At 40.9% G+C, this 27,318-nt stretch overlaps 1 protein-coding gene across 1 annotated transcript; it reads left to right on the forward strand.

Moving 5' to 3' along the window:
- Positions 1-462: 462 nt before the first annotated feature.
- carhsp1 (calcium regulated heat stable protein 1) lies at positions 463-25,793 on the forward strand. Its single transcript, XM_069674408.1, has 5 exons — positions 463-636; positions 22,397-22,570; positions 23,439-23,547; positions 24,414-24,536; positions 25,025-25,793. The coding sequence occupies exons 2-5, from the start codon at positions 22,477-22,479 to the stop codon at positions 25,185-25,187; spliced, it is 489 nt and encodes a 162-aa protein (XP_069530509.1). The 5' UTR covers positions 463-636; positions 22,397-22,476; the 3' UTR covers positions 25,188-25,793.
- The last annotated feature ends 1,525 nt before the right edge of the window (positions 25,794-27,318 follow it).

Below are 27,318 nucleotides of genomic sequence, written 5' to 3' on the forward strand. Positions count from 1 at the left end.
ACACAGACACTTAGACACTAAAAACAGAATCTAAAACTATATACAGACCTATGGATAGGTCTGATGCAAATATATTTTACAGATTATAAATAGATATATATATTATTTAAAGAAAATACAACAACACTTATAGACAGGAGACAATAGACAATGGTGCAATAGAGAGTGCAAAGGTGCAGAGATATGGTTGTGAATCAGGTTGTTGTCATGTAAAGAGGTCAAATGAACATATTTATCAGACGACTTTACACTGTCATTCGAGAAGTGAGCCACATCAACGGAGAAAAATAATCAATCATCCTTAATTGACAGACTATTTCTAAACTGAACTTTGCGTGTTGTTTTTATTTACGGTACGCTGCGTGTTTTTGTTGTCGCATTGTAGCGTCTGTTACGGTAAAGAGCTCACAGGTGACATCACTGCGAAAGCTGTCACGCCCATTCAGAAACACATAGGCGAGAGAGAGAGGGGAGCAAATATTTACTCTGCTTTCACTCTTTCAATCTGAACCTGTCAGCGGAGGTACTAAAATAACTTACTCAACTAAACTACACTCGAAGTTTAATTTTTGTCTTGTTGGATGCATTTTCTTCGGCTTGAGAGCATCCTTCAGACGAGAAGTTGGAGGAAGCAAGGTGAGTGATGCTTAAACACTCACAAACAACAAAGTGTGTTTACTAAGTGAACGCCTCACGGTAAACTCGTTGGGTGAGTTCATATGTGTCATAAGCTAGCTGACAAGTTGTAGGATAAGTTACATTAACTAAAATATTTTCTTAAGATAACGTTTGTAAGTATGTTTTTTGGTAAAAGTGGAAAGGTTGCTGTCGCGCTAATTGTTTTTTTCTTTTCAAATTATATGTGGCGTTCAAGTCCGTATGTTCCTACACTTCCTTTCCATTACGGATTTGGAGTTTTTAGAATGCGGAGTTTTCCTAGCGCGTTCATTTCCTTGGGAGGTGGGGGCAAACAAGTAAGCAAGGGGACACCAGCCAACAACAGAAAGAAAAAGCGTTTGTGTATGTGTGTATACTGTGTTTCATCCAATTACCTCTTCACACAAGTCTGAGTCCATGTTGTGCGTGTGTGTGAGAAAGACAGAAGAACAGAAGAAGCTTTCATTCAGAGACTTGAAAAGGTTTGCTCTCAACACAAACCTCTCATTCTGAATTAATGAAGTGCAGGAAGATGTGGGCGCTTAAGAGCTGTAGGATGATGCTAGTATCCATCAGCAGCTCATTATAGGATGGTTGTGTGTGTGTGTGTGTGTGTGTGTGTGTGTGTGTGTGTGTGTGTGTGTGTGTGTGTGTGTGTGTGAGAGAGTGCGCATTAATCACACATGAGAGCAAATCTAGAGGCCTTTGTTTTTGAGCCCTTGTTCAGGTCTGTTATTGATTGAAACAAAAAACATCAGCTGACGTGTTGCTTGTGTGTGCGTGTTTGGATGTTGTGTGTGTCTAGTTAAGTTAAGTCCCATTTTTGTTAAGAAGTTATGGCAGTGATGAGGCATCATGACACAGTTTAAGGCAGGATGTGGTTAGTGGTAAAGGTTTAGGTTCCCCATTTCTCCTCCGATCTGCACACAGATTAGCAAAAAAACTAACTTACAGGATTGATATTTATCAGACTACTCTTGTTCTTTTTTACACAGAACTTACTGAGGCTGAACTAAGTCATTGTAAAGAACCCGCATCTGTATTACTACACGTTTTAGCTTGTTAAGAGGTGACACGCATCAGTGTGTGGACAAGTGAATAAGCATAAGTGACCTTGGTGTAGTGCAGTATTCTTCTTATTCACACAACTTCTCAAAAGAAGAAAGCTTGACATTGTGTTGAAAGATTTTTAGCTCAGTCAAAATGAAGTTTGGTTACATAAATGATTTAAAGGCATTAAAAATCTCTGTACACAGCCTTTACAATTCATACATGACCAAATCCATAGAAAAAGACATATCGGAGAAATAAAATGGCTTGCTGTGCGGTTACTAACATGCTGTCCTGTGATACAGTTGTTTGGTGAGTAACATACTAGTATAGTTTATTTTATATATCACCAGGTCTCAGGCCTCACGCAGTCTAGATGTACACGGGTATTTTTCAAAACAGAGTTTTACTCTCCTTCGTTTCCAAAAACCCCCTCCACACAAACACGGTTATAAAAAAAAATCCCCATCCAAACCAAAACACAAAAACACAACAGAAATGCTGTCATGAGAATGCCACACCAACAGGCAGTGATATAACCCAGTCATGCAAAGAAGAAAAAGAAAATCGCGTCCAATCAAAAGTCTGAAAAAACACAAGACTACCTGGCGGGCTGCTCAATATAGTGGACGAGTAAACGTACATATATGTAAACATGTAAAAAGTCCTGTTAGCACAGTTTTTGTCACGACTGTCATTTCTGTCCTCATGTGTGACGCCTCACGAAGGAGAAGACGGCACACAGCCTGACATCAGGAGCCAAAAACTGCGTTTCCCCCATCTACACAACTCTGTGGAAACTGCGTTTCTAAAAGTCTTCACCCTGGCCGGAGTTTTACAAAATATCCTTTTTCAGTGACCTAAAACACTGTTTGTGTGTGGACAAAAGGCCAAAACGCAGAGAAAAGGCTACGTTTTGAAAAACATCCGTGTACGTGTGAACATGGCTTCACTGTCTGCACTCACCACACCTGGCTCGTTAGCGTAGCTCGTTAACCGTCCTCTGCGTCAGCTGGTGAATTAGCCTCCTCTCCAACTCAACCCTCTTGCCCAAATATGGTCACTTCTAGCTCCTAAAAAAACAAGATGGCAACTGCCGAAGTTTATAAATTAATGGGTGAAGTCTTGGTGCCTTAGTCAATAACTATTTTATCTTTCATCACAGGGGTGATTGGGAGTTAAAGAGCAGGAAGACTGTGATCAGGTTACAATTCTTTGTTACAAGGAATACAGAATGTGTTACATTGCACCACAAATTCAGCCAGGTTCAACTTTACTACTTTTTTTTTTTTTTTACTTTAATCCTGACCAGTATTTGAGTTTCAAGGCCTATTTAAATTACATCTGCTTGAAGCTATTGTTGTAGCTGCACCCTTCAACCATTAAAACGTGATATGCATTTTCCTTCTTTTTTTGACGAGTAATGTGAGTATTGCATCCAATTTTATGATTCTAATGAACTACATGACATATCTTCATCCAGACTTAATGACTTTGCAAATAGTCGGGTGAGCTCTTGACGTCATTACAAGGCCAAAGGCACACAATCTTTACAGTCCTCATATGTGTGACCTCTGTCATAAATCATTGTTGTTAACTCTGCCACCTCAAAGACTTACTAAGGGTTTTATTGCTGTGCCTTTTACAGCTATACAGCCAGGAGATGGAGCTTGTTGTGAAGGACTAACATCTTGTGCAATATGATCTGCTGTAATAGTCCCCTGTGACTGTGGCTGTAGGCAATAAAGCAAAGATAATGAGAGGGAGAAAGAGAGGTGAAGAATGGGTGGGTGAGAGCTATTGAATTGGGAAAGAAGTTTGAGCACAAACAAGTGGACAAGAGATTTATTAAAGCCAAAGAAAAGTAGGTTATAAAAAGCAGGGGTCATGTGCTTTATTAAAAACACTACATGGCCAAAAGTTTGTTTACTACTGTGCACTTGAACACCTCACTCCAAATCCAAAGAGGGAAAAATGCTACTACGTCTGCCTACTCTCCTCTGGAAAAACCTTCAATGAGATATCTGAACCACGCTGCAGGAACGTGTTCCCCTTCAGCCACAATAATGTTATAGTGAGGTCTATTTTAATCGGGTAAGGGTTAATGCACCTTCTGTATTGTGGCATGTATTGAACAAAATTAGACCATATAAATATTCACCAGCTCGATTTTCGTCGCTGCCACAGAGGGTTTCCAGTCTTAATGCTAAGCTACAATAAGCTAGGCGACTGCTAGCTGTAGCTTCCTTTTGTATGGACTAAAGGCGTTCCAAAGCAACTAGGGCTGCTAGTCAACAAACTTTTCATCCTTGATTAATCTTATGATTATTGTAAATTAAATGTCATACAAAGCTGTAGAATGATCATCATAACTTCTAATCAGAGTTACTTATTTTGTCATATATTTAAATTACAGTTGTAGAAATCAAATGAAAGCAAAGAATCGTAAACCTTGGAGAAGCTGTAAATATTGAATGTCTTACATTAACATAACAACATTACATCTTACATAACAGGATTAATTATTTCAGCTTTAAAAGCAACAATTGACAAAAGCACTTTAACTGTTGGACGGCGATGAAGCGTTTGTCTGTGCAGAAGGTGAAACCACTCGACAGGAAAAATCTGTTGGCAGTTTGGACCTAAAATATGTATAGTAGATAAAGCAGGAGGATGAAACACAATAAAGGAAAGGAATTTTAACTATCTGCATTCTTTCACCTCTGTGAACTGTGTGTTTGTGTGTGCACAAAGATAATGCATGTGTGTGTGGATTTATAGATGTGTTAAGTTACATTCTGCCTGCCTAAAGGGCAAATTCCACTCACACTGAAGAATGACTGGAATGGCTCCTGGAGCCATCTCTGTTCTTACCTCTGTGTCACTCAATCGCTTAACATCCTACTCTGTTGAACCAGAATTGTAAAGTGATAATCCTCCAACTTTGCATGTTACATGGATGCTGGCTTTGCTCTGAAAATAGACTCTGCACATCCTCAGTGACAGTGTTGGCTTCTTTTTCAAGCATGATCAACATCAACCATCATGGCTGCATATACCCGACCTGTGCATGTACACAAAGGAGAAATGGGAGCAGATTGGAGTCTTCTCTGATCTATATCTTTTAACAAACTGAGTGCATTACTGATAAAGATTTAACAGCTTAAAGAGTTATTTTTTCTTTAGTGCTGGCATTGATTATGCAGCGAGAAATTGCATCTTGAGAGAGCCCGCAGTGCAACTGTGTATGAATTTAAGAGCTAAAACTGCTGTTATTCTGACAACACAAATAGGATCATATAAAATAGATGTAGACATCTATTTAGGTTTTTCCAGTAGAAGTGTTGCTGCTTCTCTCTTAATCCTTCACTCTAGTTAAAGAAAATGTGTCTCTTATCTACATTATGATTAGGAAATTAGTGTTGCTCAAAATAGGGCTGGGCGATGTGGCCAAAATCCTATATCACGATTTTTCAGGTTTAAAATAAGTTGCACCTCAGCTTGTGGCCCCTGAAGCCTTGCCAAGAGAGCTGTAAGCACCAGTGGCCAGATGCAATAGCTATGTCTAAGTTGTGTCTTAAGTTAGGGTGTAAAGTCCACACTAAACCATACGTTGAAACGTTAGTTTGTTACTTAAGTTGTGTCATTGTTTGGTTGCACCACAGAGACGTAAGGTTCATTTTAACTACTCAAGCGTAACTTCCAAACTAACCAATATACTTCCTGTGGCGAAACTACGGTTAAAAAGACGAGACTGACGCCGCTGAAGCGCAGTGTCTCTGTCGTCCATGTTCCACTGACTGACATTTTTGTTGAGAATAGCTCCTGATCAACAGATAGCTTTAGTAAGTTTAGCTGCTGTTAGCTTCCAATCTTGCGGTACTTATAGCTGCCTTTGCCCGGTTTGCTAGTTTGCGGAGTGAACACTTAGATACCACTGTGCTCTTACACCGACTAAGAGCTAGGTAACCAACATCATGATGCAGGGAGCTATCAGCAGAGGTCTTGTATTTCGCTGTGGGAAAGAGGTGTTTTTCTGCACAGCAGTATGTAAACATATCAGAGTAAAGTTGATCTGAGACGAGTGATGGTACCGCACAAGACTAGGCAGGACACACGCGAGATCAGGTTTCATTGATAATATGGGTTGTGTGGGCATTGCTTGCTTCCTGTTTTTCTGTCTGCAGCAGGTGCAGTACAGGTCACACAGCCTGTATGAGAATGGCTTAATGTAGTTGTGCAGTCTACTTTGAATACAATTATTCTTTCTTACAGTTTGATTGTCGTCATTTCTGGGAACTTTTAATGCCCATCTTAGGCATGAAACAGTGATCCAGAATTAACAATGGACAGCAAACTGGATCAGAAAACTAAGATTATATACAGTATTTACTGTTGTATACATACAGTATAACTACTGTTATTGGTGGTGACTTAATGTTTTTCTGAATCTTCTTGCAAATTTGAGTGAACACTAGGAACTATTTCTCCGGCGAGGCTTAATGTGCTTTTATTTTGTGCATAAGTCGTGTAACACTTTGTTATTTGTGTCCTTATTGACCATTTATCATTTCAGATACTCATTGAACTGCTGGATGCTTGTTTCTCAGTCCATTACTCCCACCAGCACAGTGAGGATGTAACAGGTCAGCCTGGCCCAGACTTGACATGAGTCCTCACAGGAGTTACAGGCAGTGATTTCACAACCCATGTACTGCAGGAAATGTTAATGTTGTTGCAGGAAAAGTGTGTTTTAACTCCTCGGTTCTTTACTATAAATTAGGCTTATCTGCTCTGTTAATGTCCAACTGGGAACATTAGTATCTTGTGTCAGTTTTGGATAACACAATGCTGAGGAGAAGAGAGGAGCCATTGTTATCTTAAACTCAGCTGGATCCAGCGCCTGATAGGAAGCTGTGTTTGATGCTGCTGTAACAAGCGCACCATTGAGTAACGGAAGAAGGGAGCGTATCTCTCTTTTCCTCTTTGTCATTGTTTCTCTCTGTTTTTAATTCCTTTTGTTGATGTTTATCAGTCCTTTCTTTCCCTCATTTATCCCCTTCTTATAGGACACAGGAAAGTCTGCTGAAAACATCTGAGATAGTGTCACCAGGAATGTCAAGTTTACCTTAAAATATTCATGCTGTCAGAAAAATGTGAAAGAAATACATCGAGGCTTTAAGAGAAACAACCAAATCACACCCCCAGCAGCGAAAGCTTTTACAATTTTCTTTTTATTGCAGAGGATGAAACCTTGCTGTTTCCTTTTTCCTGCTGTGTCAGGAAGGGGCGATCACCAAGTGTGGGTTTGACACCCTGAGGGGAGGGTCAGACCTTGCTAACGAGGGGAGGACAGGAAGAGGCCAGGGGAAAGGAGACAGCAGAAGAAGTGAACTATACTGCGCCACATTCGCTTTAGAGTACAGCAAAAATAGCAGAACATATAGTATCATTTTATATCTCACATTTCTTTTGTTGGAATCCAGGTTGAAATGACTGACCAGGTAACTTAAATACAAGACTAGCATGGGCTTTACTGGCATTGTAAACAAGGACAGGTGTATACTAACGGAATGATCAACATTTGTTTGCTCTAATACTCCATCAGGATACGGCAAGGATTTTATTAAGTGCGGTTGTATGAGGTACTCATCAATAGTAAGTGTAGCCAACTATCCACAGAAGATAACAGTCTGCACAGCCCCGGTTAGGAGAAGCTAGCCGGAGTTCCTACACGGAAGCTAAGCTTAGCATCACTGCAGAAGGGGTCAAGAGTAGCACGTACTTAAGCCACTGAAAAGAGTCCTACATATAAACAAAATTTCATTTTAAGTGTATGCTGTATTTTATTATTTCGTCACCACTTCACCTTGGTGTCAGACAGCCCTTTCCCTCGGCACTATGTCTTACTCTGCACAACGGCCTGCAAACGGATCAGCTGTTTGGGTCAGCGGTTTGTAGACGAGACAACACATGAAAGAAAGTACAATATTATGGAAACAACAAAGTGCCGTTCAAGATGGGAATAGAGGATATTGTTTTCCTACCAATGCCGTGAAGTGTATTATGACGTGTGTCAGCTGTTTGGGTCAGAAAGTGTCACGACGAGCACAGACAGAAATTAAATTACACTTTTATGAAGATATCACAGTTGATGCGTGTTTTTTTCTGGACTGTTCAAACAAAGAGTGTCCTGGTTACCTTATAGATTACACCGAGTTCTGTCGAGCGATAAATGCCTTAGATGCTTAATGCTTGGGGTGACATTTTTTTAGAGACAGTGGAGAAATGTTAAATCAGACAGGAATGATCGTTGCCGTGGATACAGAGAGAGTGGGGGGTGCTTAATGTGGCCCAGGACATGTGCATACACGCTGCCAGGCATATGTGGATGAATGCGTCATAGACCACCTCCATATGTGGCCTGTGTGATCAGATCTGAGTGCGTCCTCAATCCGTCCCGGGAGAGTTCACACTCGTCGTTAAGGCCATCCACATGTTAATACCAAATGTGAACAGGGTCTTAGATAGTGGTGGCTAGCTCTGCTGAATGTAAACACCGACACTCCACGCACAACACTGAGACAGCTCCACGTCTGCACCGATCATTTTTCTGAAGAGGATTATGAAAAACCAACCCAGAATTATCCAGTTAGACTCTTTGATAAACAGCATGAAAATCACCTCTGAGACAAAAGGCAGAGCTTATCTTTGTGCCTGCCAACATTAATTAAATATTATTCTTTGTTTCAAGTTGGTTAAAAGGAGTTTTTATTTCCATGAAATCAAAGGTTAATAAAATAAGATGAGCAAAGCAAATGTTTGATCAAAGTCAACACTTCGGCTCCTGGAAGAAGCACCGTATGAATAAATCATGGGTTCAAATGAAGTACCTTTTGATTATTTATGTATGAAGTGAATCATCCTCATCCATAGAACACATAGGTTGAGTTCTTAAAACACTGGAAATCTTAATTTAACAATAACTTCAAAGCGTCAAGTAATAATGAGATTGAAAGGAAAAGAAAAACATAAACATAAGTTAGAGCTTGACTCATGCTGCTTTGATTTTTGCCTTTAAGCCTTTTAAGCTGATGGCGGCCCGGTCATTGTGGCGTCTCTGTTGTTGTGCAGGTGAAAAACACGGAGTGGAGGGGGGTTGTTAACAGCTCCAGGCGGGTTATGAAGGACTCGTATGCGCTGACACAAAGAATGAGAGAGGCTGCTTCAGACATTATGCAGCCAGTGTGGAACACTGAAGGCACAAAGCATTAACCTTAACCGGAGACACACCATTATACTGAGCTCTCTGTGTGGATGGAAGTCAGTGTGGGTGGGTGTGTGTGTGTGTGGTCCTGTACATGCATACAAGGCCAAATGTGATAGCGTGTGACAGCAAGAGATGGTCCTGATCCTACAATTTGATGACTCACCCCCCGATGTGCGTCAAAGCAGTTTGTCACGTATTTTGATCACGCACACGTTCATGGAGGCTGAATGTAGAAACCATTAACACCAACAGCTTCCTTGTCTGGACTTAAATGAGGAGCACTGGTGTCATGTCCATTTGCATGAACCCTTCCAGATTTCTTTATCCTTTTCTTTTTGCCTTTCCTTCTTTGAATGTGACTTAATGTTAGAGTTGCGTAATCCTTCCTTTCATTGAAAGTAACTATTACAGGCTCAAAGAGTGGCCCGGGGGCACCAGATTATATCATGCACGAATCTGTGCAGTGATCCTCAGGCCTGTTAAAAGTAGGGGTGGAACAAGCTGTCAATACGGCAATATATCTTCATCCTGACTCGTGCAACACAATTATCGATAGGCTGACACCAATTATCAATATTTTTATTTACAAATATATGCCGTTCTTAACAGATTTCCCTGCAATATTGACTCACCGCGTCACTACCTCCTCGCTGTAGCGTTTATGACAAAGAATACGGTAATCAGATATCGTGATTTGTCATCATATGGTTGTCTTGCAATATATCAGTTATCGCAGAATCGCTGTATTGTGATATTATCGTAATCCTGGGCCACGTATCGCATATCATGAGTTACCCTGGAATTCCCACCCCTACTTAAAAAGCATACTACATGCTCACAATGCTAAGGTGTTGATGATAAGCAGGTATAATTCCAATATTGAATCAAGTAGTAGCAGAAGTGGTTAAGGCTGGGTTTAGAAGTACTTTTTTTTTTTTTGATTGACCCAGTATCGATTAATAAATCCCGAGATCGATTTTTTAAAAATATGTATAGCGTGTCTGATCACTCACGTTTCTGAGCGCTCCTGAACGCAGCACGACTCAGCCGAAACACGGCAGTGAGGGAGACTGAAGGTTCTCTCTCATCCAGGTCATGATAATTCAAAGATTTAATCCAAAGGCAACTGGACTTGGTTGAAGTTCTTGAAGAAGTTGCGCCTTTCAGATGACGGGTGAAACGACTTCAAGAACTTCAACATGTCCAGTTGGTTTAGGAGTAAACCTTTGAATTTTCTAAGGGAATATGCACACGACAATGTGAGTAGTTGGCCTAAGAGAGAAACCGCTCCAATATTGACAAAATGACAAAGTTTGACCTTTTTTGTCAACAGTTTCCTCAATTTCAAGTTTTTGCCCCTCAGTGGCACTAACTTTTTCCTCCATTCCAGAGGGCATATACTTTCCTCAAAGGTAGCTCAAACAATTCTTTGTAGTGTGAAGTGGGCGTGTACTTTGACGCATATGTTAAATACTCCAATCTAATTGGCTGTTATTAATACATTCATAAAAATGTCAATCTTTTCCTTGTAACTTTTATTTCTTATGGCCCAATGCACTTTTAGGAAATACGTAAATCAGAATAATTTAACCTGGATTTGGATTAAAAGGACAGACTTTTTTATCTTTGGTAAATTGTTGCCCTGCAGTTACGTGACTACAGAAAACCTTCATCTCACTCTCTTACATCTGTGTTCCTTGTGTTGCCTTTGGGTCATCTCGGCCTTGTTGGCACCTCTGTTTTTCTCAAGGTTGTACAAGGAACTGAGTGAACTTGTGAGAGAGCTTCTCAGAGTGACTGAGGATAGAGAATAAAAAGTGCTAGACAGAAAGAGACAGATCTGGATGACAGTGTGAAAAGTTACGGTCATGCTGTTCTGCTCACTCTGTGTTTGGCACTTCATTTTAAAAATGCAGACAGTGCACTCATCTGTATCTGTGTGACCATTTCAGTTTAAGGTGTTCTTCTTACGTGCTTATTGGCTAAAATACAGTTAGATAGTATTCATGGTCAGCTGCCGCTCTTAACTGGTCACTTGTTGCCATAAAAGCTTTCTGAAATCTGTCAAACTTTCTGCACACTTCCTTTCTCTCCTATCCTCTGACTCTTGTTTGTCTTTCTGCCCCTCATGCAGCAGCAGCAAGCTCTCTGCAGGATGGGAGGTAACAGGACTTCCTGTAACACAGGATTTCAAGAACTATACTGTATAATGGAGTCAAACAAAAATAGGAAGAAAAACACAAGCTTAAAGTCAGACAACCCTCAAGAGAAATCATTTTAAAAATACACACAGTTTTAAGTTCTCAAGAGGGATTTAAAGAGTCTAATTTTTGAGGTGCTCAATGAAGAGAAAGTTTGGAGGTTGAGGTACCATTGATCTGCAGGCCAATTCCTATGGGAGAATAAGCACAGCAAATGCGATACCCAGCAGGAGAAAACGTCTGATTTGCTTCAGCGGCGACTTAAAGATGCTCACTACGTTTACTGCAAGCAATCAAATATATCTGTAAGGAAAATACAGGGATTTAGTTAGAGAAGATGTGGAAATATCTGTAGCACACGAGTTGAGCTCTGATTACAACAAAGTTTTTTGTGACAGAAAAAAGTTGTGGGTGTTGAAAAAGGTGGTTTTGTGGGTGAAGTAGGCCAGTAGTCGGGAACTTTTTTTTTTTAGGGGGAAGTGAGTCTGTAAAAAAAAAAAGTAAGAGGATATGCTGTGGTCACAGTAAGGTACTAGCGTTCCATCTGTTTCAAGTTACAGTAGTGAAAAGGGCTGTCAGTATTCTTTTCTGTACTATCTGAATAAAGCACCTGTTCTTCTTTGTGCAACACTGCCACGATGTCTCACAAACATTCCTCATTCCTGTAGCTAGTTAGTTAGCCTTAAAGCTAATTTTAAGCATCAGCTTTCGCTCTGTGATAACTGTGGAGTCGCTTAGCATAATTTACAGTTAAAAAAATTCACATTTTTCTCACACTGGTGCTCTCTGCAGGCCCTCATACAGCCTCTTCCTGAAACAACTTAGTCAGCTCTGTCCCTTTAAGAAACCCCGCCCCTACAAGCCCACTTTCTTCTGATTGGCCAGCTCTCCTCCTGCTGAGGAGTATGTAGAAAAAACAGTGTGAAACCTGGCGTTCACAGCAGCCTGGGGAATACTCCAACATACTTTTACCTACAGATTTGAAACACCCACTTTAAGTCTGGACATCCAACATTGTAACATTATATATATGTCTTCAAAAGTGGAACAGCATAAACCATACATCTCCCAATGACACTTAAGAGGGCCGAAGCAGGGGAGGGACGATGTTAAACTTTGTTGAAATGAATGTTCCATCTCCCTGCTGGTTTTTTCCGACAGCAGTCATAACAGAATTAGCTGTTAGCATTGTCGTAAACAGGAGGCTCGCTTAGCATATGCACTCTGAAATGTATTTTTTTTTTTTTTAGTATTACAGTTTTATATATTCCTGTAATGTAGCACAATGTTACTGATTACATTCTCTGTCAGGCGTGATTTTCAAGCCATTTTCTTATGTCCCAAAAAATATGTTGAGTTGTCGACTAATGCCTTAAAATAAGGACTACCTCGTGGTCTATGAAACTCTATAGTTAGCCCGTGCAACAATCAGCTTGTTTGTGTGGAGAACACCAATCAACATTGCCAGAGTCTGCTAGCAAGCAGAAAGACAAAAGTATGGGGCGTCGCTGCTATCCGCTTCTTTAATACCACAGTGGAAATAGTGTTCACAGCTTGGCATGGCTCTGTGTGATTAAAGGAAGAGTTTGACATTTAGGGGGAAGAAAACCAGCCTTATATTTACTTTAATGACATGAGAGGGGTTTACACGAAACTCTGTGGAAAACTAGCCCAGTTCTGAGGTCTTATTGATTGACGTTGTCGCTTCTCACCACACCGGTCCTTCTATTTTTTAATTGATTCAAAACTGCACTAACTTCTTTGTACAGCATAAATCAAGTGCAGCGCATACAATGACTGAGATGTCAAGGACTTTCCCTGTACAAATGAAACTCCTCTCTGTGTGAAAACAGATTCAGATGAATGGATCCAATATATAATAGAAAGTGCCGGACTGAAACTCTAAACCATTGAATGGACTCTATGTGGATTCAATAAATGTATTATGTGCCTGTCCATGGACTGTGGTCATATAATGGCCTCATCACGTGCAATGTGTTTGCCTGAGAACTAATGTACGTGTGTGTGTGTGTGTGTGATTGAGTGTTCCCCCCGATGAGCTGGTATTTGCTGTATCAGCAGGGTCTCTGGGTTGCGAGGTGTTTTGGACTATCATGGAAAGTTCTACAGGACACAGGTTAAGTCGCACGTGTGCTTGTGGAGTGTGGGCGAGAGAATTACAAAGTGCACGGCTATTGTTTGTGAGTACGAGTGAGCAGGACAGTAAAATAAAAAGGGAAAAAGCCATTTATTTGCTCAAGAATCACTTTTATTTTAATGATCATTAATAATATTATTAATCGCAATAACGTGTGAACATCTATTGGGCATTCTCTCGTACTCTTCCATCACCTACTCCAAATTCATTCTGCCTGAGCTCAACACATACCGAACCACCAAGCTCTAAAGCGCACTCCCTCTGTTACGTAAAAAAAAAGCACCTGTAGAGAAGATATGCAAGCTACGTGATCGAGCAGCAAGATAGGTAAATTGAGCTTTATGGCTAACTTTCTTTGATGTCAGAAAGACGGAACATCGGAGAAGATCCTGAGCAATCCTGTCGCCATTTAGCAAGTCACGCAGCTTTACTTACTTTACTTAGTGTTTAGCATACTAACGCACTAAAACAAGTTGGTGGGGCGCTGGTTTGGCTCGGTTGGTAGAGCAGGCGCCCCATGTATAGAGGCTACAGTCCTCGTCGCACTGATCGCAGGTTTCGACTCCCGGTCTGCCGATCCATTCGGTGCATGTCATCCCCCACTCTCTGCTCCCCACATTTCCTGTCTCTCTTCGGCTGTCCTATGAATAAAGGCAAAAAGCCAAAAAAATCATCTTTAAAAAAACCCCCAAAAAAACAAGTTGGTGACCCTGATAAATATTACCTGTTTAAAGTTGTAATCTCAAAGATCTCAGTTTTGTTCTCTTTGGCAATAAACAGTATTTGCGGGTCTTCACTTCCCAGATATCCAAACAGCGTTGCATGTGTCCACGGTTGGCTCCGGTTGTAACTCTTGATTTTCTTCGCTGACAGTCGCTTTCCTTTTAAGACTGTTTGCCTTCATCTGAGCGTCGAATTTGTTCCTTTTTCTTTGGATTTTCTCTTATTTTTGAAGTTGTATCTGTAGTCACGGATCTTTTCTGTTTGTTCAGCCATAGTCGATCACTGTTTACTCGCAACACTTGCAGAGACCGGAAAAGTCGGCGCTTAGCTCCACCTACCTTCTCTGACAGACCAATCACTGCTGGGTGATGGAAAACACGTCACAAACTGGGCGCCGCTTGTGATTTTTTCCGCAAAGGCGCCACCGACACCCAGTCCGTAATACTGCAAATTCATCAGTGGGCCATAGGTTTAATCACCCTTGTGTTACCTTATTCGGCTATAGACAGTGACCTAACAGACATTTATTTAGATGAAAATTTTCGAGATTATTACTTTAATATCAGTATGCAGCATGTTTCCTGTTTCTCAAAGAATCACTTTGGCTTAAGTGCAGCCTCATAGAGCTGCTACCATTGGTGTTTAGAATTTTTGCTCCTCATGTACATTTTGTATACATTCATAAATGGGGAAAAAAAAGTTGTCACATGCAAAAGCACTAATATATTTAAAAATATCACATTCAAATACCCAGCAGTGTTTAGTTGGATTTAACCTATACTTAGATAATTTTGTTCATATTGCACTTAGTACATTCATGTGCTTCTACTCTCTCTAATACACCGTGATCCCGTCTTTAATGCTGAAAGAATCACAAAAACTGTCCAAATAAATCCAGAAACGCTCTGGCTGGAAGCATGGAAGTTGATTTTGCAAGTGTTTTCAATTTCTGTATTTGTCCCCAAAGCTCTTCCATCAACGCTATATGTAATCCTTGAAACAGTTCAGTGTGTGAGAGTGTCTGTTGGGCCTGTGCATACCGTCGGTGTCAACTTCTACAAGCACACAAACACACACAGACACACACACAGGCATTTTATCATGTCTGACCTCCTTTCGAAGTCTGTCCTTATCTTTAGCTTCTCAAACTCATTCTGTTTCACGCCTCTAATGGCTCAGTTTCTTTTAAAAACCCATGAGTCTTTTATTTTGAAAAACCATATAATATACTGATCTTTATAGTCACATGCAAAAGCACTAATATATTTAAAAATATCACATTCAAATACCCAGCAGTGTTTAGTTGGATTTAACCTATACTTAGATAATTTTGTTCATATTGCACTTAGTACATTCATGTGCTTCTACTCTCTCTAATACACCGTGATCCCGTCTTTAATGCTGAAAGAATCACAAAAACTGTCCAAATAAATCCAGAAACGCTCTGGCTGGAAGCATGGAAGTTGATTTTGCAAGTGTTTTCAATTTCTGTATTTGTCCCCAAAGCTCTTCCATCAACGCTATATGTAATCCTTGCAACAGTTCAGTGTGTGAGAGTGTCTGTTGGGCCTGTGCATACCGTCGGTGTCAACTTCTACAAGCACACAAACACACACAGACACACACACAGGCATTTTATCATGTCTGACCTCCTTTCGAAGTCTGTCCTTATCTTTAGCTTCTCAAACTCATTCTGTTTCACGCCTCTAATGGCTCAGTTTCTTTTAAAAACCCATGAGTCTTTTATTTTGAAAAACCATATAATATACTTATCTTTATAGTCTGGTAAACTCACTTCTTTCTTCTCAGATTCTTTCATTTTACAGACTTGTAGTCTTGAGCCGCAGCAGCGGGTGAAAGTATAACAAAAGTAAATTAACAATAAAATAATGTGTCACTTTTAGTCGTCTCTAAAGGCAGCCAGCTGTAATTGTTATATTAGGAGAACGCAATGTCCTCATAGGTACAGCACCGTCCCTCTCTCCTGCTTCTGCAGTAGACGCACGCACGCAGGCACACACACACACACAAAGGAAAGTCATATTATTGCCAACAGGCAGGAAGGAGAAAGCCAGCTAATTTGACCATGATGAACAAGGTAATAATAAGAGGTAGGCTATTCAGGATTTGCTGCTAAATGTGCTGAAATAATGTTATTTTCTCATTATCCTCTATCACTGAAAGAGGATAATCCTCTTTAATATGAATACGAATATGAATATCTGTCCTCCATCTCAATCTCAAGGGCATTCCCTGTATGCAAGTCTTTCTATTCACTGAATAATTGGTAACAAGAACTGGAAAATAGCGTGAGAATACCTTATGGCCATCTTGTCCATCCATCTATTCACTTCTGCTTATCGGAGGCCGGGTTGCAGTGGCAGCAGGCTAATTAAATAGCCCAAATGTTCCTCTCCCAGCAATGTTTTCCAGCTCCCCCTAGGAAGGCTCAAGGCGTTCCCAGCCAGATGAGATTTAAAGTAGAATCCTGTGAGCTTTTGCTCTATCTAAAAGTCTCCCACTGAAACTGCCTCAATGAATCCATTGTCTTATCTTTGAAGGAAATAGAGTCTAGACTTATTGTTCCCAAAGGTGGTTTTATTTGACTAACCTCATATTTTTAGCTTCTGTTTGAAGTTTATCAGACTATGGTCAAGAGCATTAAACAATAACGTTGATCAAAATAAATTATTTAAAACATTTTTAAAACCAGCTGTTTCTAGTCACTCAAACGTGAAGAGAATCTACTTTTCTGGTCTTAAATGATGTCAACTGCATATCTTTGGGTTTAAGTTTGTCGGACAAAATGATCTATACAAGAAACATTTGCACAGTCGCAATGAGTTGTTTTCACCCATAGACTGTATAAAAAGATGGACAACATGACAGCTCCCTAAAAGTGAAGCCAAAACATTTTGGGCGCCCCCTGCTGACTGGCTGCAGTATAGGTCATAAAGCCCGCCTCCTCCATGTTAACAAGTGGGACATGAGTAAAACTATGAAATCAAAATACACGCCCGATTTTTCTCAAACATGGTTTCTGTCATTATAGTTAGTTCTTATCATGCTGATTTACATCCAAGTGTTCATTTTTCTGACAAGTTTATTATTAATTAGTTATATGATGCTGTCAAAATGATGATTGACAGCTCTGTTGACAAATTAGGCTCTGGCAGCCAATCAGTTCCGGGTGAGCAGAGCGGAGGACGATCCGCGAGTGGAAACGTAACTAAAACAATCACTACAGTCATTGAAGTTTCCATACCTGTGAACGTTAACCTCAGACCAACACAGAGAAGCTGTTCTGCTGTTAAACACGCTGGCGTGCGGGATCCTTGCTGTTTTTTGGTAAGTTAAGTGTGTGTGTTTGGGTTAGCAGAAGTGGCTACGGCCACTTCACTCGCCGATCTCTACTGCGCAGTCTCTGGCTCCATATGACGTCGCCATCGCAAGATGGCAGCGCCTATCACAGGGGCTATTTTGGCATCAATTACGTACAATGGGAGCAGATGGAGATGCGTTGTCCATCTATATATACAGTCATTGTTTTCAAATCAAATCAAATTCAAATCAAATTTTATTTGTATAGCGCCAAATCATAACCAGAGTTATCTCGAGACACTTTACAGAAAGAGCAGGTCTAGACCGACTCTTTGTTATGTTATTTAAAGAGAGGCCCAACATGAATCCACCATGAGTAGCACTTAGCAATATTCGGCACATTTGCAAGGAAAAACTTCCCTTTAACAGGCAGAAACCTCGAGCAGAACCAGACTCATGTTGAACAGCCATCTGCCTCGACTGGATGGGCCGAAAATGGGATAGAAGGAGATGCAGGATAGAGACAGGCAAAGAGAGCAACAACAACATATGTCCTTGTTACATGAACAACAACAGACACATACTTATGGTTACAATGCCAATAATAGTGGTAGACTAGGGTGAAGATTAACAAAATAAATAAATAATTAAATTAGCGAGAGAAGCAGAGTAATGATAAAGGCTGAGGCAATCGTAATTGTAACAGTTGAAGTCAACAGGTCTACTATTAGCATTAGCAGCAACAATAATGATACTATGGGGAAGGCTGATGTTAGTAGTTGTTGCAGTCGAGCAGGTCCACAGCAGCAGGTGGTCTGCAGCAACGATCCCCAGGAACCTTCAAGACAAGGGAGCACAAGAACTTCTGGGAAGATATGTGGTTAGTAATGTTAATGGGACCAGAAGATACAGAGTTAATGAGCTGCATTAATATGACAGAGAGAGAGAGAGGGAGAGAGGGAGAGAGAGATAGAGAGAGAGAGAGTCAGAGAGAGAGAGAGAGGGACAGAGAGGGAGAGAGACAGAGAAACACAGAGAGAGAGAGAAGCTTGGTGTGTCAGATCCCCCCGGCAGTCTAAACCTATAGCAGCATAACTATGGGCTAGTCCAAGCCTGAGCCAGCCCTAACTATAAGCTTTATCAAAGAGGAAAGTTTTAAGTCTACTCTTAAAAGAAGAGAGGGTGTCTGCCTCCCGGACCCTGACTGGTAGGTTGTTCCAGAGGAGGGGGGCCTGGTAATTGAAGGCTCTACCTCCAACACTACTCCTAGAGACTTTAGGTACCACAAGCAGGCCTGCATCCTGGGAGCGCAATGTTCTAGAGGGGTAATATGGCACTATGAGCTCTTTAAGATATGATGGTGCCTGACCATTAAGAGCTTTGTAAGTAAGAAGAAGGATTTTAAATTCTATTCTAGATTTTACAGGAAGCCAGTGCAGAGAGGCTAATACAGGAGAGATGTGATCTCTCTGCCTAGTTCTTGTCAGCACACGTGCTGCAGCATTTTGTACCAGCTGCAGAGTTTTTAGTGATTTCACCCATAATCATTTTTTAACCAAATGTTAAAACCATTAGTCGATTAATCTGTAAGTAAATTGCTAAAAATATGTCCACTATTATTATACTTATTCCCTTACTTTGGGATTATTAGTTGTAAGGACGTGATGAATGATGGTGAACAGATTCCTTTTCTGATTTTGGTCTTTTGGCCGGATCAACCAAAGAATTTGAAGGTGGCACCTTGGACTCTTGGAAATTTTAACTGTGTTCAAAAGCCCCTTATACACTGCCAGTTCAAGGCAGGATAATTACGCCTCTGTTAAGTTCTGTCTTCTATGTAAAATGCACGGAGGGGGAATGGTATGGTGAAGTTGATCCACCTCTGAGCTGGCATTGGAGGTAGTAACAGAGGTGAAACGGCGTCTGTGTAAACAGCTGAGCCGGAACAGTGCCATGTGTGTGTGTGTATTTGAAGCACGCGCTGTTTGTTTACACCTCGCACACGTTTTGCTTCCATAATACCGGAACCCTATGTAAAAACACACACTGGGGCAGCTTTACGCCGGCGTTGCTTTGTCCAATCTAAAATGTCATAGACTGCACGACAGCGGAGCTTTGTTATGGCGCTGAGGCGGAACCACAGTGTAAAAACAGCTAAAGACAAAATGATGTCATTTGGAGCCAGAGTTGCGCAAAAGAGATCGGCAGGTGGAGCCACCATAGCCATTTCCGCTAACCAAAAGAAAGAAAGAAAAAGAGCAAGGCTCCCGCATGCCGGCGTATTTAACAGCAGAACAACTTCTTGTGTTGGTCTGAAACAGACCTTCACAGATATGGAAACTTCAATGACCGTAGTGATTGTTTTAGTTATGTCTCCTCTCGCCATTCCTCCTCGGCTGCAGGAGCCATATTTGTCAACAGAGCTGTCAATCATCCTTTTTACAGCATCAAATAACTAATTAAAAATAAACTTGTCAGAAAAAATAAGAAGAAACATTTATTTGACGTGTATTTTGATTTTATAGTTTGAATCATGTCCCATCTGTTAACATGGAGGAGGCCGGCTTTATGACCTATACTGCAGCCAATCAGCAGGGGGCGCTCGAAATGGGAGCTGTCATATCCATCATTTTATACAGTCTTTGGGAACTATTTTTTGCAGCATTAACCTTGAATGCACCACCAAGCATAGTTTTTGCATGATTCCCTGCATGCATCTTTAATAATAATGACACTTTCAAAGTGATAGATCACCAGTGTCATCTCAATCAGTTTCTGTATGCCCAAATTCATTTTCATACCATCCTGGATAATCTGCATGTAAGCAACTGGTCCTTGAAAAGCAGGATGTTGGATGTGGATGTTATAGTCAGTTGGCCAAAACATGGCAGGCCCTCAGTATGGCCCTTTAAAGCAGCATCCAGTAATGAGTGAGACTTCAGGCTAAATCTGTTCTCAGCTTATCATGTTTACTGAGCCTCCTTCTTGCAGTATCTCCTGCTTATCTGCCACTTTTCCGTCTCATTCTCCTCCACTTCCTCTGTGCTCCTTCTAAAGACCCTCCCTGCTGTCGTTATTGTTTCTCCACGCCTGTTTACAGTTTGTATTTCCTGTTTTATTGTAATCAGTTGAGCAATTAATGCCACATGAGAGTGTGAGTTGATCCCTTATTACCTGTGTTAAAGTGTAAATGCACAATTGAAAAGGGTGTGTTTGTGTGTACAGATCGTCAGCAATAACCCTGCCCTCCTCCAGCAGGAAGCGTGCTGTCCAGAGAGGCTGAGATTACATTAAAGTCAGGTCTATTGAGTTAAGATGGATCAGACGCTCTGCTCACTCTGCTCTGTGCTTGGAAAAATGAATTCAGGCTCAGATTTTCGTAGCTGTATTGTTGTGAATGCTGGATAAATACACACATTGACGCTCAAGAGTAGCACTCATCAATGAATCTAAGGATAGTCTTGAGATATGTTAGCATCTGTAAGCATCGTTCTGCTCTCTTTGCCGTCATGGTGTTTTCCTCCTTTCATTGCATTTATTTATCTCTGTCCAGAACACAAACCAGATTCCACAGAGCAAGATAACCCATCTTAACATAATTCGATCTGCCTTCCATTTAATCAAGACGGAATGTTTTCTCGCTGGTTTTGGTCCATCACTAGGAAGTAACAGGAATCTGCTTTAGAGGGATGATTTGGATTTACCAAAGGGTAATCTCTATTTACAGATCCTACTTAGCAATGTAGAATCTGTAGGCAGGGACATGAATTGTAGGGATGGCAAGTGTTCTGGTTTCCGTTTGTAGTACGCTTGTAGTCGAGTAATATTGACCAATCACATATCAGCAGGCTGCGGCGTATGCTGGACAAACAGTTCGTGTGGAGAGCAAAAGCAGGCCGTGTAACTGACTATTTACAGTGAAACAGAGACCTACTAGAAACAGATGAACGGGCGCTTCTCCAGGGGATTTAATGAACCATGAAATGACAGTGTTTATTTTGCTGACATACCTGTACGAGCAAAATTTGCTTAACTTTTGATCTGAACACACGCTCGCTTCTCAAGTTGCTATCTGGACTGTAAACAATGCAGCATGCGGAAAAGGAAGTCTTGACTGGAAGTCGTCTATCGCTAACTGCTGGCTAAAGCGGACACGCCCAACATGTTCACCGTTGTCCCCAGAGGCTCTCGTTGTCAGACTACTGGCGATGGGTTTCCGAGACTGTACATAGTGTAATCTTGACATTATATTATCTTGTCTTTTTCTAGTTGCCTTTCTTTCAAACTGTCAAAAACATGAAATGAGTTGGCTCAGAGCAGAGTTTGCTCTGTTGTAGTTTCCTATGATTTTGTGTTACATTCTCTTTCTTGGTACTCATTCATTTGATATTTCTTATAACAGCTTTGAATTTCTATTGTTAGCACATTTATTAGCTACTGGAAGTTCAGGCCATGTTTGAGTCTGTCTTAACCTCACAGCCTGGTACCTCCTTATAGTCTTAATCCTGTTGTTGGAAAATCTGCAGAACTACAGAAATACAGAGAATTATGAATGCAAGACAAAGAGCTCACTCCTGATGCCTCTGTCATTGTTTCCTTTATTACAGCCCTCTCTCCTCATTTTTTTCTCCACACTTCCCTTTGAACAATACAGCAGTAATGGAAAGTTGAAATCAATGGAAAGTGTCTTCTCTGCCTTTTCCTGATTGGTCGACAGAGCTTGTGATGTAATGATTGATGATGTAAGTCCCGGGCTGAGGTGAATGGGGGGTCTGTCCTTTTCTGTGCCTGTCAGGTCAGCCATGTTGGCCTGTCCTCAAACTGGCGTTGTCATGGTAACAAGGGTTCTGGGAAAGCCACCAGCGGGTCACTAATTCAGTTCGGAGGGGGTGCACAGAGTTTTTCTTACCTTTGTGTGTTTGTGTTGTTGCATTAAGCCAGGCTTGTTGTTGAGTTTGTTTGTGCGTCAGTACGATCAATTCAAAGACTAAATCTTCCTCCTCTCCTTCTCTCTAGGTGTTTAACATCCTCTGTCGTGCGCCCCCTTCACTGATCCTTCCCCTCCTTCCTCCCTACCCATTGACTCCACCTGCTCCATGATGTCATCTCAGGCCAAACCCATTCAGGGTTCAGGCCCAGTGACCCCTCCGCCGACCTCTGCAGGGTCTCCACGCTCTCCACTGTCTCCTGGTAAGAGCAGAAAACTCTACAGTACTATATCATATAGTGTCTTAATGGGATGCTCCACTCATTTTAATACAATATCATCTGTGGATCTAAAGCGTGTTCTATAAATGTGGACATTCACCAGCCAGAAAAGATAAAAACATAGCTCATGATAGAGACTGAAAGTCGCGATATCGCAGCCTCTACTTTGATTTTGACTGTTCTTCTGCTTTGGCGGTTTAAACAGGCTACGAATAACTCCAGACCAAGTCCTTCGAAGGATGCAGCCTCCCTGAATTGAGACACAGATCTTGTTTCATGCACTCGTACTAATGGTTCGCTAATACTGATAAAAACTAAACGACTGAGTTAATTCCTCCTCGGTTGTTTTAAAGTAGTTTGTTTTAGCAGTGTCGGATTCTGATTCGGGTTTGACTTCGAGCAAACCATTGCCCACTGTGAAGTCTGTTAAAAGTCTATAATAACTCAGAAGGAGAAACAAAACGTATTTATTTTGCGTCCCAATCAGCAGCATAGTATCCTATATGAGAAGAAGGAACCCTTATGAAAAAACATTACAGATCCAGTAGTTTTTCACATCACCAAAGATCTGGGTATGGTTTGAAAATATCTGAAACTTTATTTTAAGGCCATATCACCCAGCCTTTATTCACATACATGCATCATTTCATCTGAAAACCTGGTGTATGTAAGCAATTTAAAATCAGCACAAGAACAACAGACTTGGCCACTAATAATGAAAACTAAACACAGAGGTTAACAAAAAGTCTTGAGTGTTAAATTGATGACTGTTGCTGTATTGGGTCATTGATGAGGGCTTGTGGCTGCAGCTGGAATTCAGTGTTGTAACACCATGTTTTTGTCCCATCAGAGTCCCTGCAGCCTCCAGCCTGCAGACACAGAGACCGCTCCCCCTCCCCCATGAGAGGCTACCTCATCCCCAGCCCTCTGCCCACACGCAGAAACAGAACCTGCTCAGCGTGAGGACACACACACAAACACACACACCGTAGCATGACCTGGGATGACAATTCTTTTAAGCCAGTAAAGCAAGTGTAGTATTAGCAGCCATGTTTCCAGTATAGTGAAGCTTGTTGTAGAAGTTCTTATGCTGAAGCTTTAATGTAGTTAAAGCCAGCAGAATTGCTCACACAGTGAAATCAAAACGCTGCCTGTGTGGGAACTTCCAACCAGTGCAAGACACTATCCTTTGGGAGCAGTATTGCGTCTTATAAGCAGAAATCTTTATGTGCAGTCAGCACATTAACAGGGACTTTAAACCTTAACAAAACAAGGGTGAGCAATGTATCATCCATCATTTTTTAAAAAGCCAGCTCATGCATATTATTGTCAGTGCAGCTGCCTTTTGCCCCCTGGCTGTCATAGTAACAGCAGGGAGGATAAAGAGTGTAAGTATGATGTGTCTGAAGTGTACTGCAGACTGCTTTTCAGTACTGTGTTTGAAGCAAAGATCAGAAAGAAGAAGCTGGTGACTAGCTGGAGAAACTACCATTAGGAGTGGGTGGAAACTAAGCGAAAAGCAGTTTTGTTAGTTTACTTTAACTAACACAATTTAAAACGCATGTTAATGTTGCTCCGTATATGCTGAATGTTTAGTGATATTTTTGGCCTTTGTTGTGTTCTGCTGCCCCCAAGTGGCCAAAAACAAAATAAATAAATGTAGCATAGGCGTTTTTATTGTTTTATTGTTGACTGCATCCTTGGTGCATCCCTTATTTACAGTAACTAGCGACACAGTGTTGTGTTAGGTACTCTTCCTCACTTTCTCACACTTCCACCATTTCCTACTTTTTGCATCCCTCCATCTGCGTCTCTCTCTGTGCAGGACGGCTCGTGCATCAGAGGGTCCGGTGTTTTCTGGTGTGTGTAAATGTTTTTCCCGCTCCAAAGGCCATGGCTTCATCACGCCATCCAACGGGGGCAACGACATCTTTGTCCACATCTCGGAGTGAGTTTGTGTCTGTGCTGTGAGGATAACTGTAATGGATAGGTTGGTGGTGGTAACCGCCCTGGAGATGAGTCTATGTTTTCCTCATTGCCATTGGTTTTAATCACTGACATCAAACTGTGTCAGGGTGTGTAGGAGTAGAGGGAAACACACACACACACACACACACACACACACACACACAGGAATGGCAAGAGCTGCGGGTGTGTGTAGGAGGACAACAGAGTATCTGATGACCTTCACCACGGTGCCTTTGTTATCACCCACAGGCTTAAAACACAGACGTCAGCAGTGTTTACACACATGCACACTTACAGTTTAACACCTACCAACACATTAAACACAGTAGCACGGTGTAGACTGTGACCCAAATGTAATGCTAATACATGAGAGGCTTCAACTGATGCTAATGAACGTTATGTAAGCCAAATGGACAATAAATTTGCAAGGCGACCAATTATTTTTATCTCTTTCTCTGCTCCCTCCAGCATTGAGGGCGAGTATGTGCCAGTGGAGGGCGACGAGGTGAGCTACAAAGTCTGCTCCATCCCTCCCAAATACGAGAAGGTCCAGGCAGTGGAGGTGACCATAACCCACCTCAACCCGGGAACCAAACACGAGACCTGGGCGGGACACGTTGTCAGCAGCTGAATGCTCATCCCTGCCTGATGTTGCTGCAGAGATGTGGAGATATGGAGGAAATTGGGAGGAAGGGAAGGGTGGAGAGGGAGTATTGGATGATTTTTCTCATGGTTGAAGACTCTCAAACATGGCTGATGTTCTGGGTTGACGAGTAAAATGAAATCTGAATGAGCTTATAGTTTACGTCAAAGTATACATGAGGGTTTGACTGGTTAATAAGTAGATTTATGACAGTGGAAGAGATGTTTATCAATGAAAGACTTCTAACATTTGGTTCTTGCTTAGATTTTGAGTCCCCCTGTGTTAAAACTTGATGGTGCAATGTTTGAATTTGTATTAGGGTTAGGGTTAGGGTTTCCTGGAATAGTTCTTTTGGAGGAATTTTTGCATTGCATGTGATTCTGCTTTGCAGCTCTTGAGAATAAGCCTAGTGTGTTCACAGTGCAGCCTAAGTGCTTACAATGTCAAGCACCATGGGGTTATTCTCCAGTTATACTGTATGTGCCTACTTCTACCCAGAGAACTGACAGCTCTGTTTGTGCCTATACTTATACCAGCCTCTCATCTGTGTTTGGTCATGCATGGGTGCCAATATGAGTGAATTAAAGCATTTTCAACAAGTACCTGAATTCTGCTTCGTTATTAAATTTTTGTTTAATGAGGACTACAATTATGTCTACCCCAATTGCCCACGCTGAAGCACGTACTTAGCCTATAGGCTGCCTCCATGCTCGTATCACAACCCATCATGTACGCTTGTCATGATTACGATTACCCATCATGCATTGTCTTTATATATAATTCAAAAAACTGTTGCCCGCATGAGGAAAGTATGAAATATCAATATATACTGTTTTACATGTACAACAGTTAGTTCCAACCAAGTAATCTGATTGGACAATTGCACAGCAGACTCTTCTTTAACTGGTTGATGATAAATTAAAACATGCATATAAATATACACGATAAAACAGCTGGCAACATGTACACACAGTGCAGGAGAATGTTTGGGTTCCAACAAAAGTCCAGTTTCAGTTAGATTTTGGAACTAGTTAAGTTGGCAGAGAAAAAAATAATCTTTTGTTGATTGTTGCTTTTTAGTACTATTTGCCGCTTGTATAACTGTTGTGTAAAAGCAATATTGTCGTGATTATTCCCTCTCATGTGATATTGCTTGATTATACAGAAACAATTTTTACATGCTACACACAATAGTACTTAGTGTGTAGTGTTTTTTTAATCCTTGATATTAATCAAAAGTCAGAATATGACATATTTTGCCATTCAAATTTTAAATGTTTTAATATGAACATTATGAACATTATGAACAATCTTACGCAATAACTGATCATTTGACTGTTATCATGCAGAATCCATGAGTCATGAAAATGTTTTTGGGTAGAGTGTGTTCTGGGGCAGAACTTAGGATCACACATTCTCGATGGGATCTTGTTAACAGATTTGCCTTCTTGAAATTCAGTGTCAAATGTTCTATGTAGAGAATACGTCATAACCACTACACATAAAGGTATATCTGCTGCCCTCTACTGTCAACATGTGTCTGCTACAACTTGTCGCACAGATTTTTTTGCTGCAATTTACGGCCAAAGCCATCCATCATCTCCATTACAACCAGGAATAAAATGACAAAGTTTAATGAAAAAATTAAAAGACAAATGGCAAATAAATTAGTATAATATTTCAGCACTCGGGATAATGACCCTGTGATTAAATTGGATGTCGAAATGAAAATTTGTTTTTCAGAACAGAACAGAACAGACAATTTTAAAATCCTAAAGTGGAAAATGGAAGACACTAACCTTGGCTGAGTTGCGCCATCCGCAAAAACCATTAAAAACAGCTGGTAAACGTGAGAAAAAGTGAGAGCTTTGGCAGGCCATACACTTTGTTTATATGGTGCAATGGTAAAGCTAATTTACTTGCATCATGTTTGATAGCGAAAACCCTTAATTAATACTGAAGCTGGAAACGGACTAAATCAAAACATTTTTAGCGAACTACATCTCATACATTAAATAGATGAACATAGTTTATAATATTTACTAATTGCCTCAATACTTATTAATACCACTATTTATACGAATAAAGACTAACAATAATAATCAGTATCAGTATAGCT

Source organism: Semicossyphus pulcher, unplaced genomic scaffold (assembly GCF_022749685.1).
Source record: "Semicossyphus pulcher isolate SPU_LCO1_2020_fin unplaced genomic scaffold, fSemPul1.0.p SCAF_23, whole genome shotgun sequence".
In the NCBI taxonomy this organism is placed as follows: Eukaryota; Metazoa; Chordata; class Actinopteri; order Labriformes; family Labridae; genus Semicossyphus; species Semicossyphus pulcher.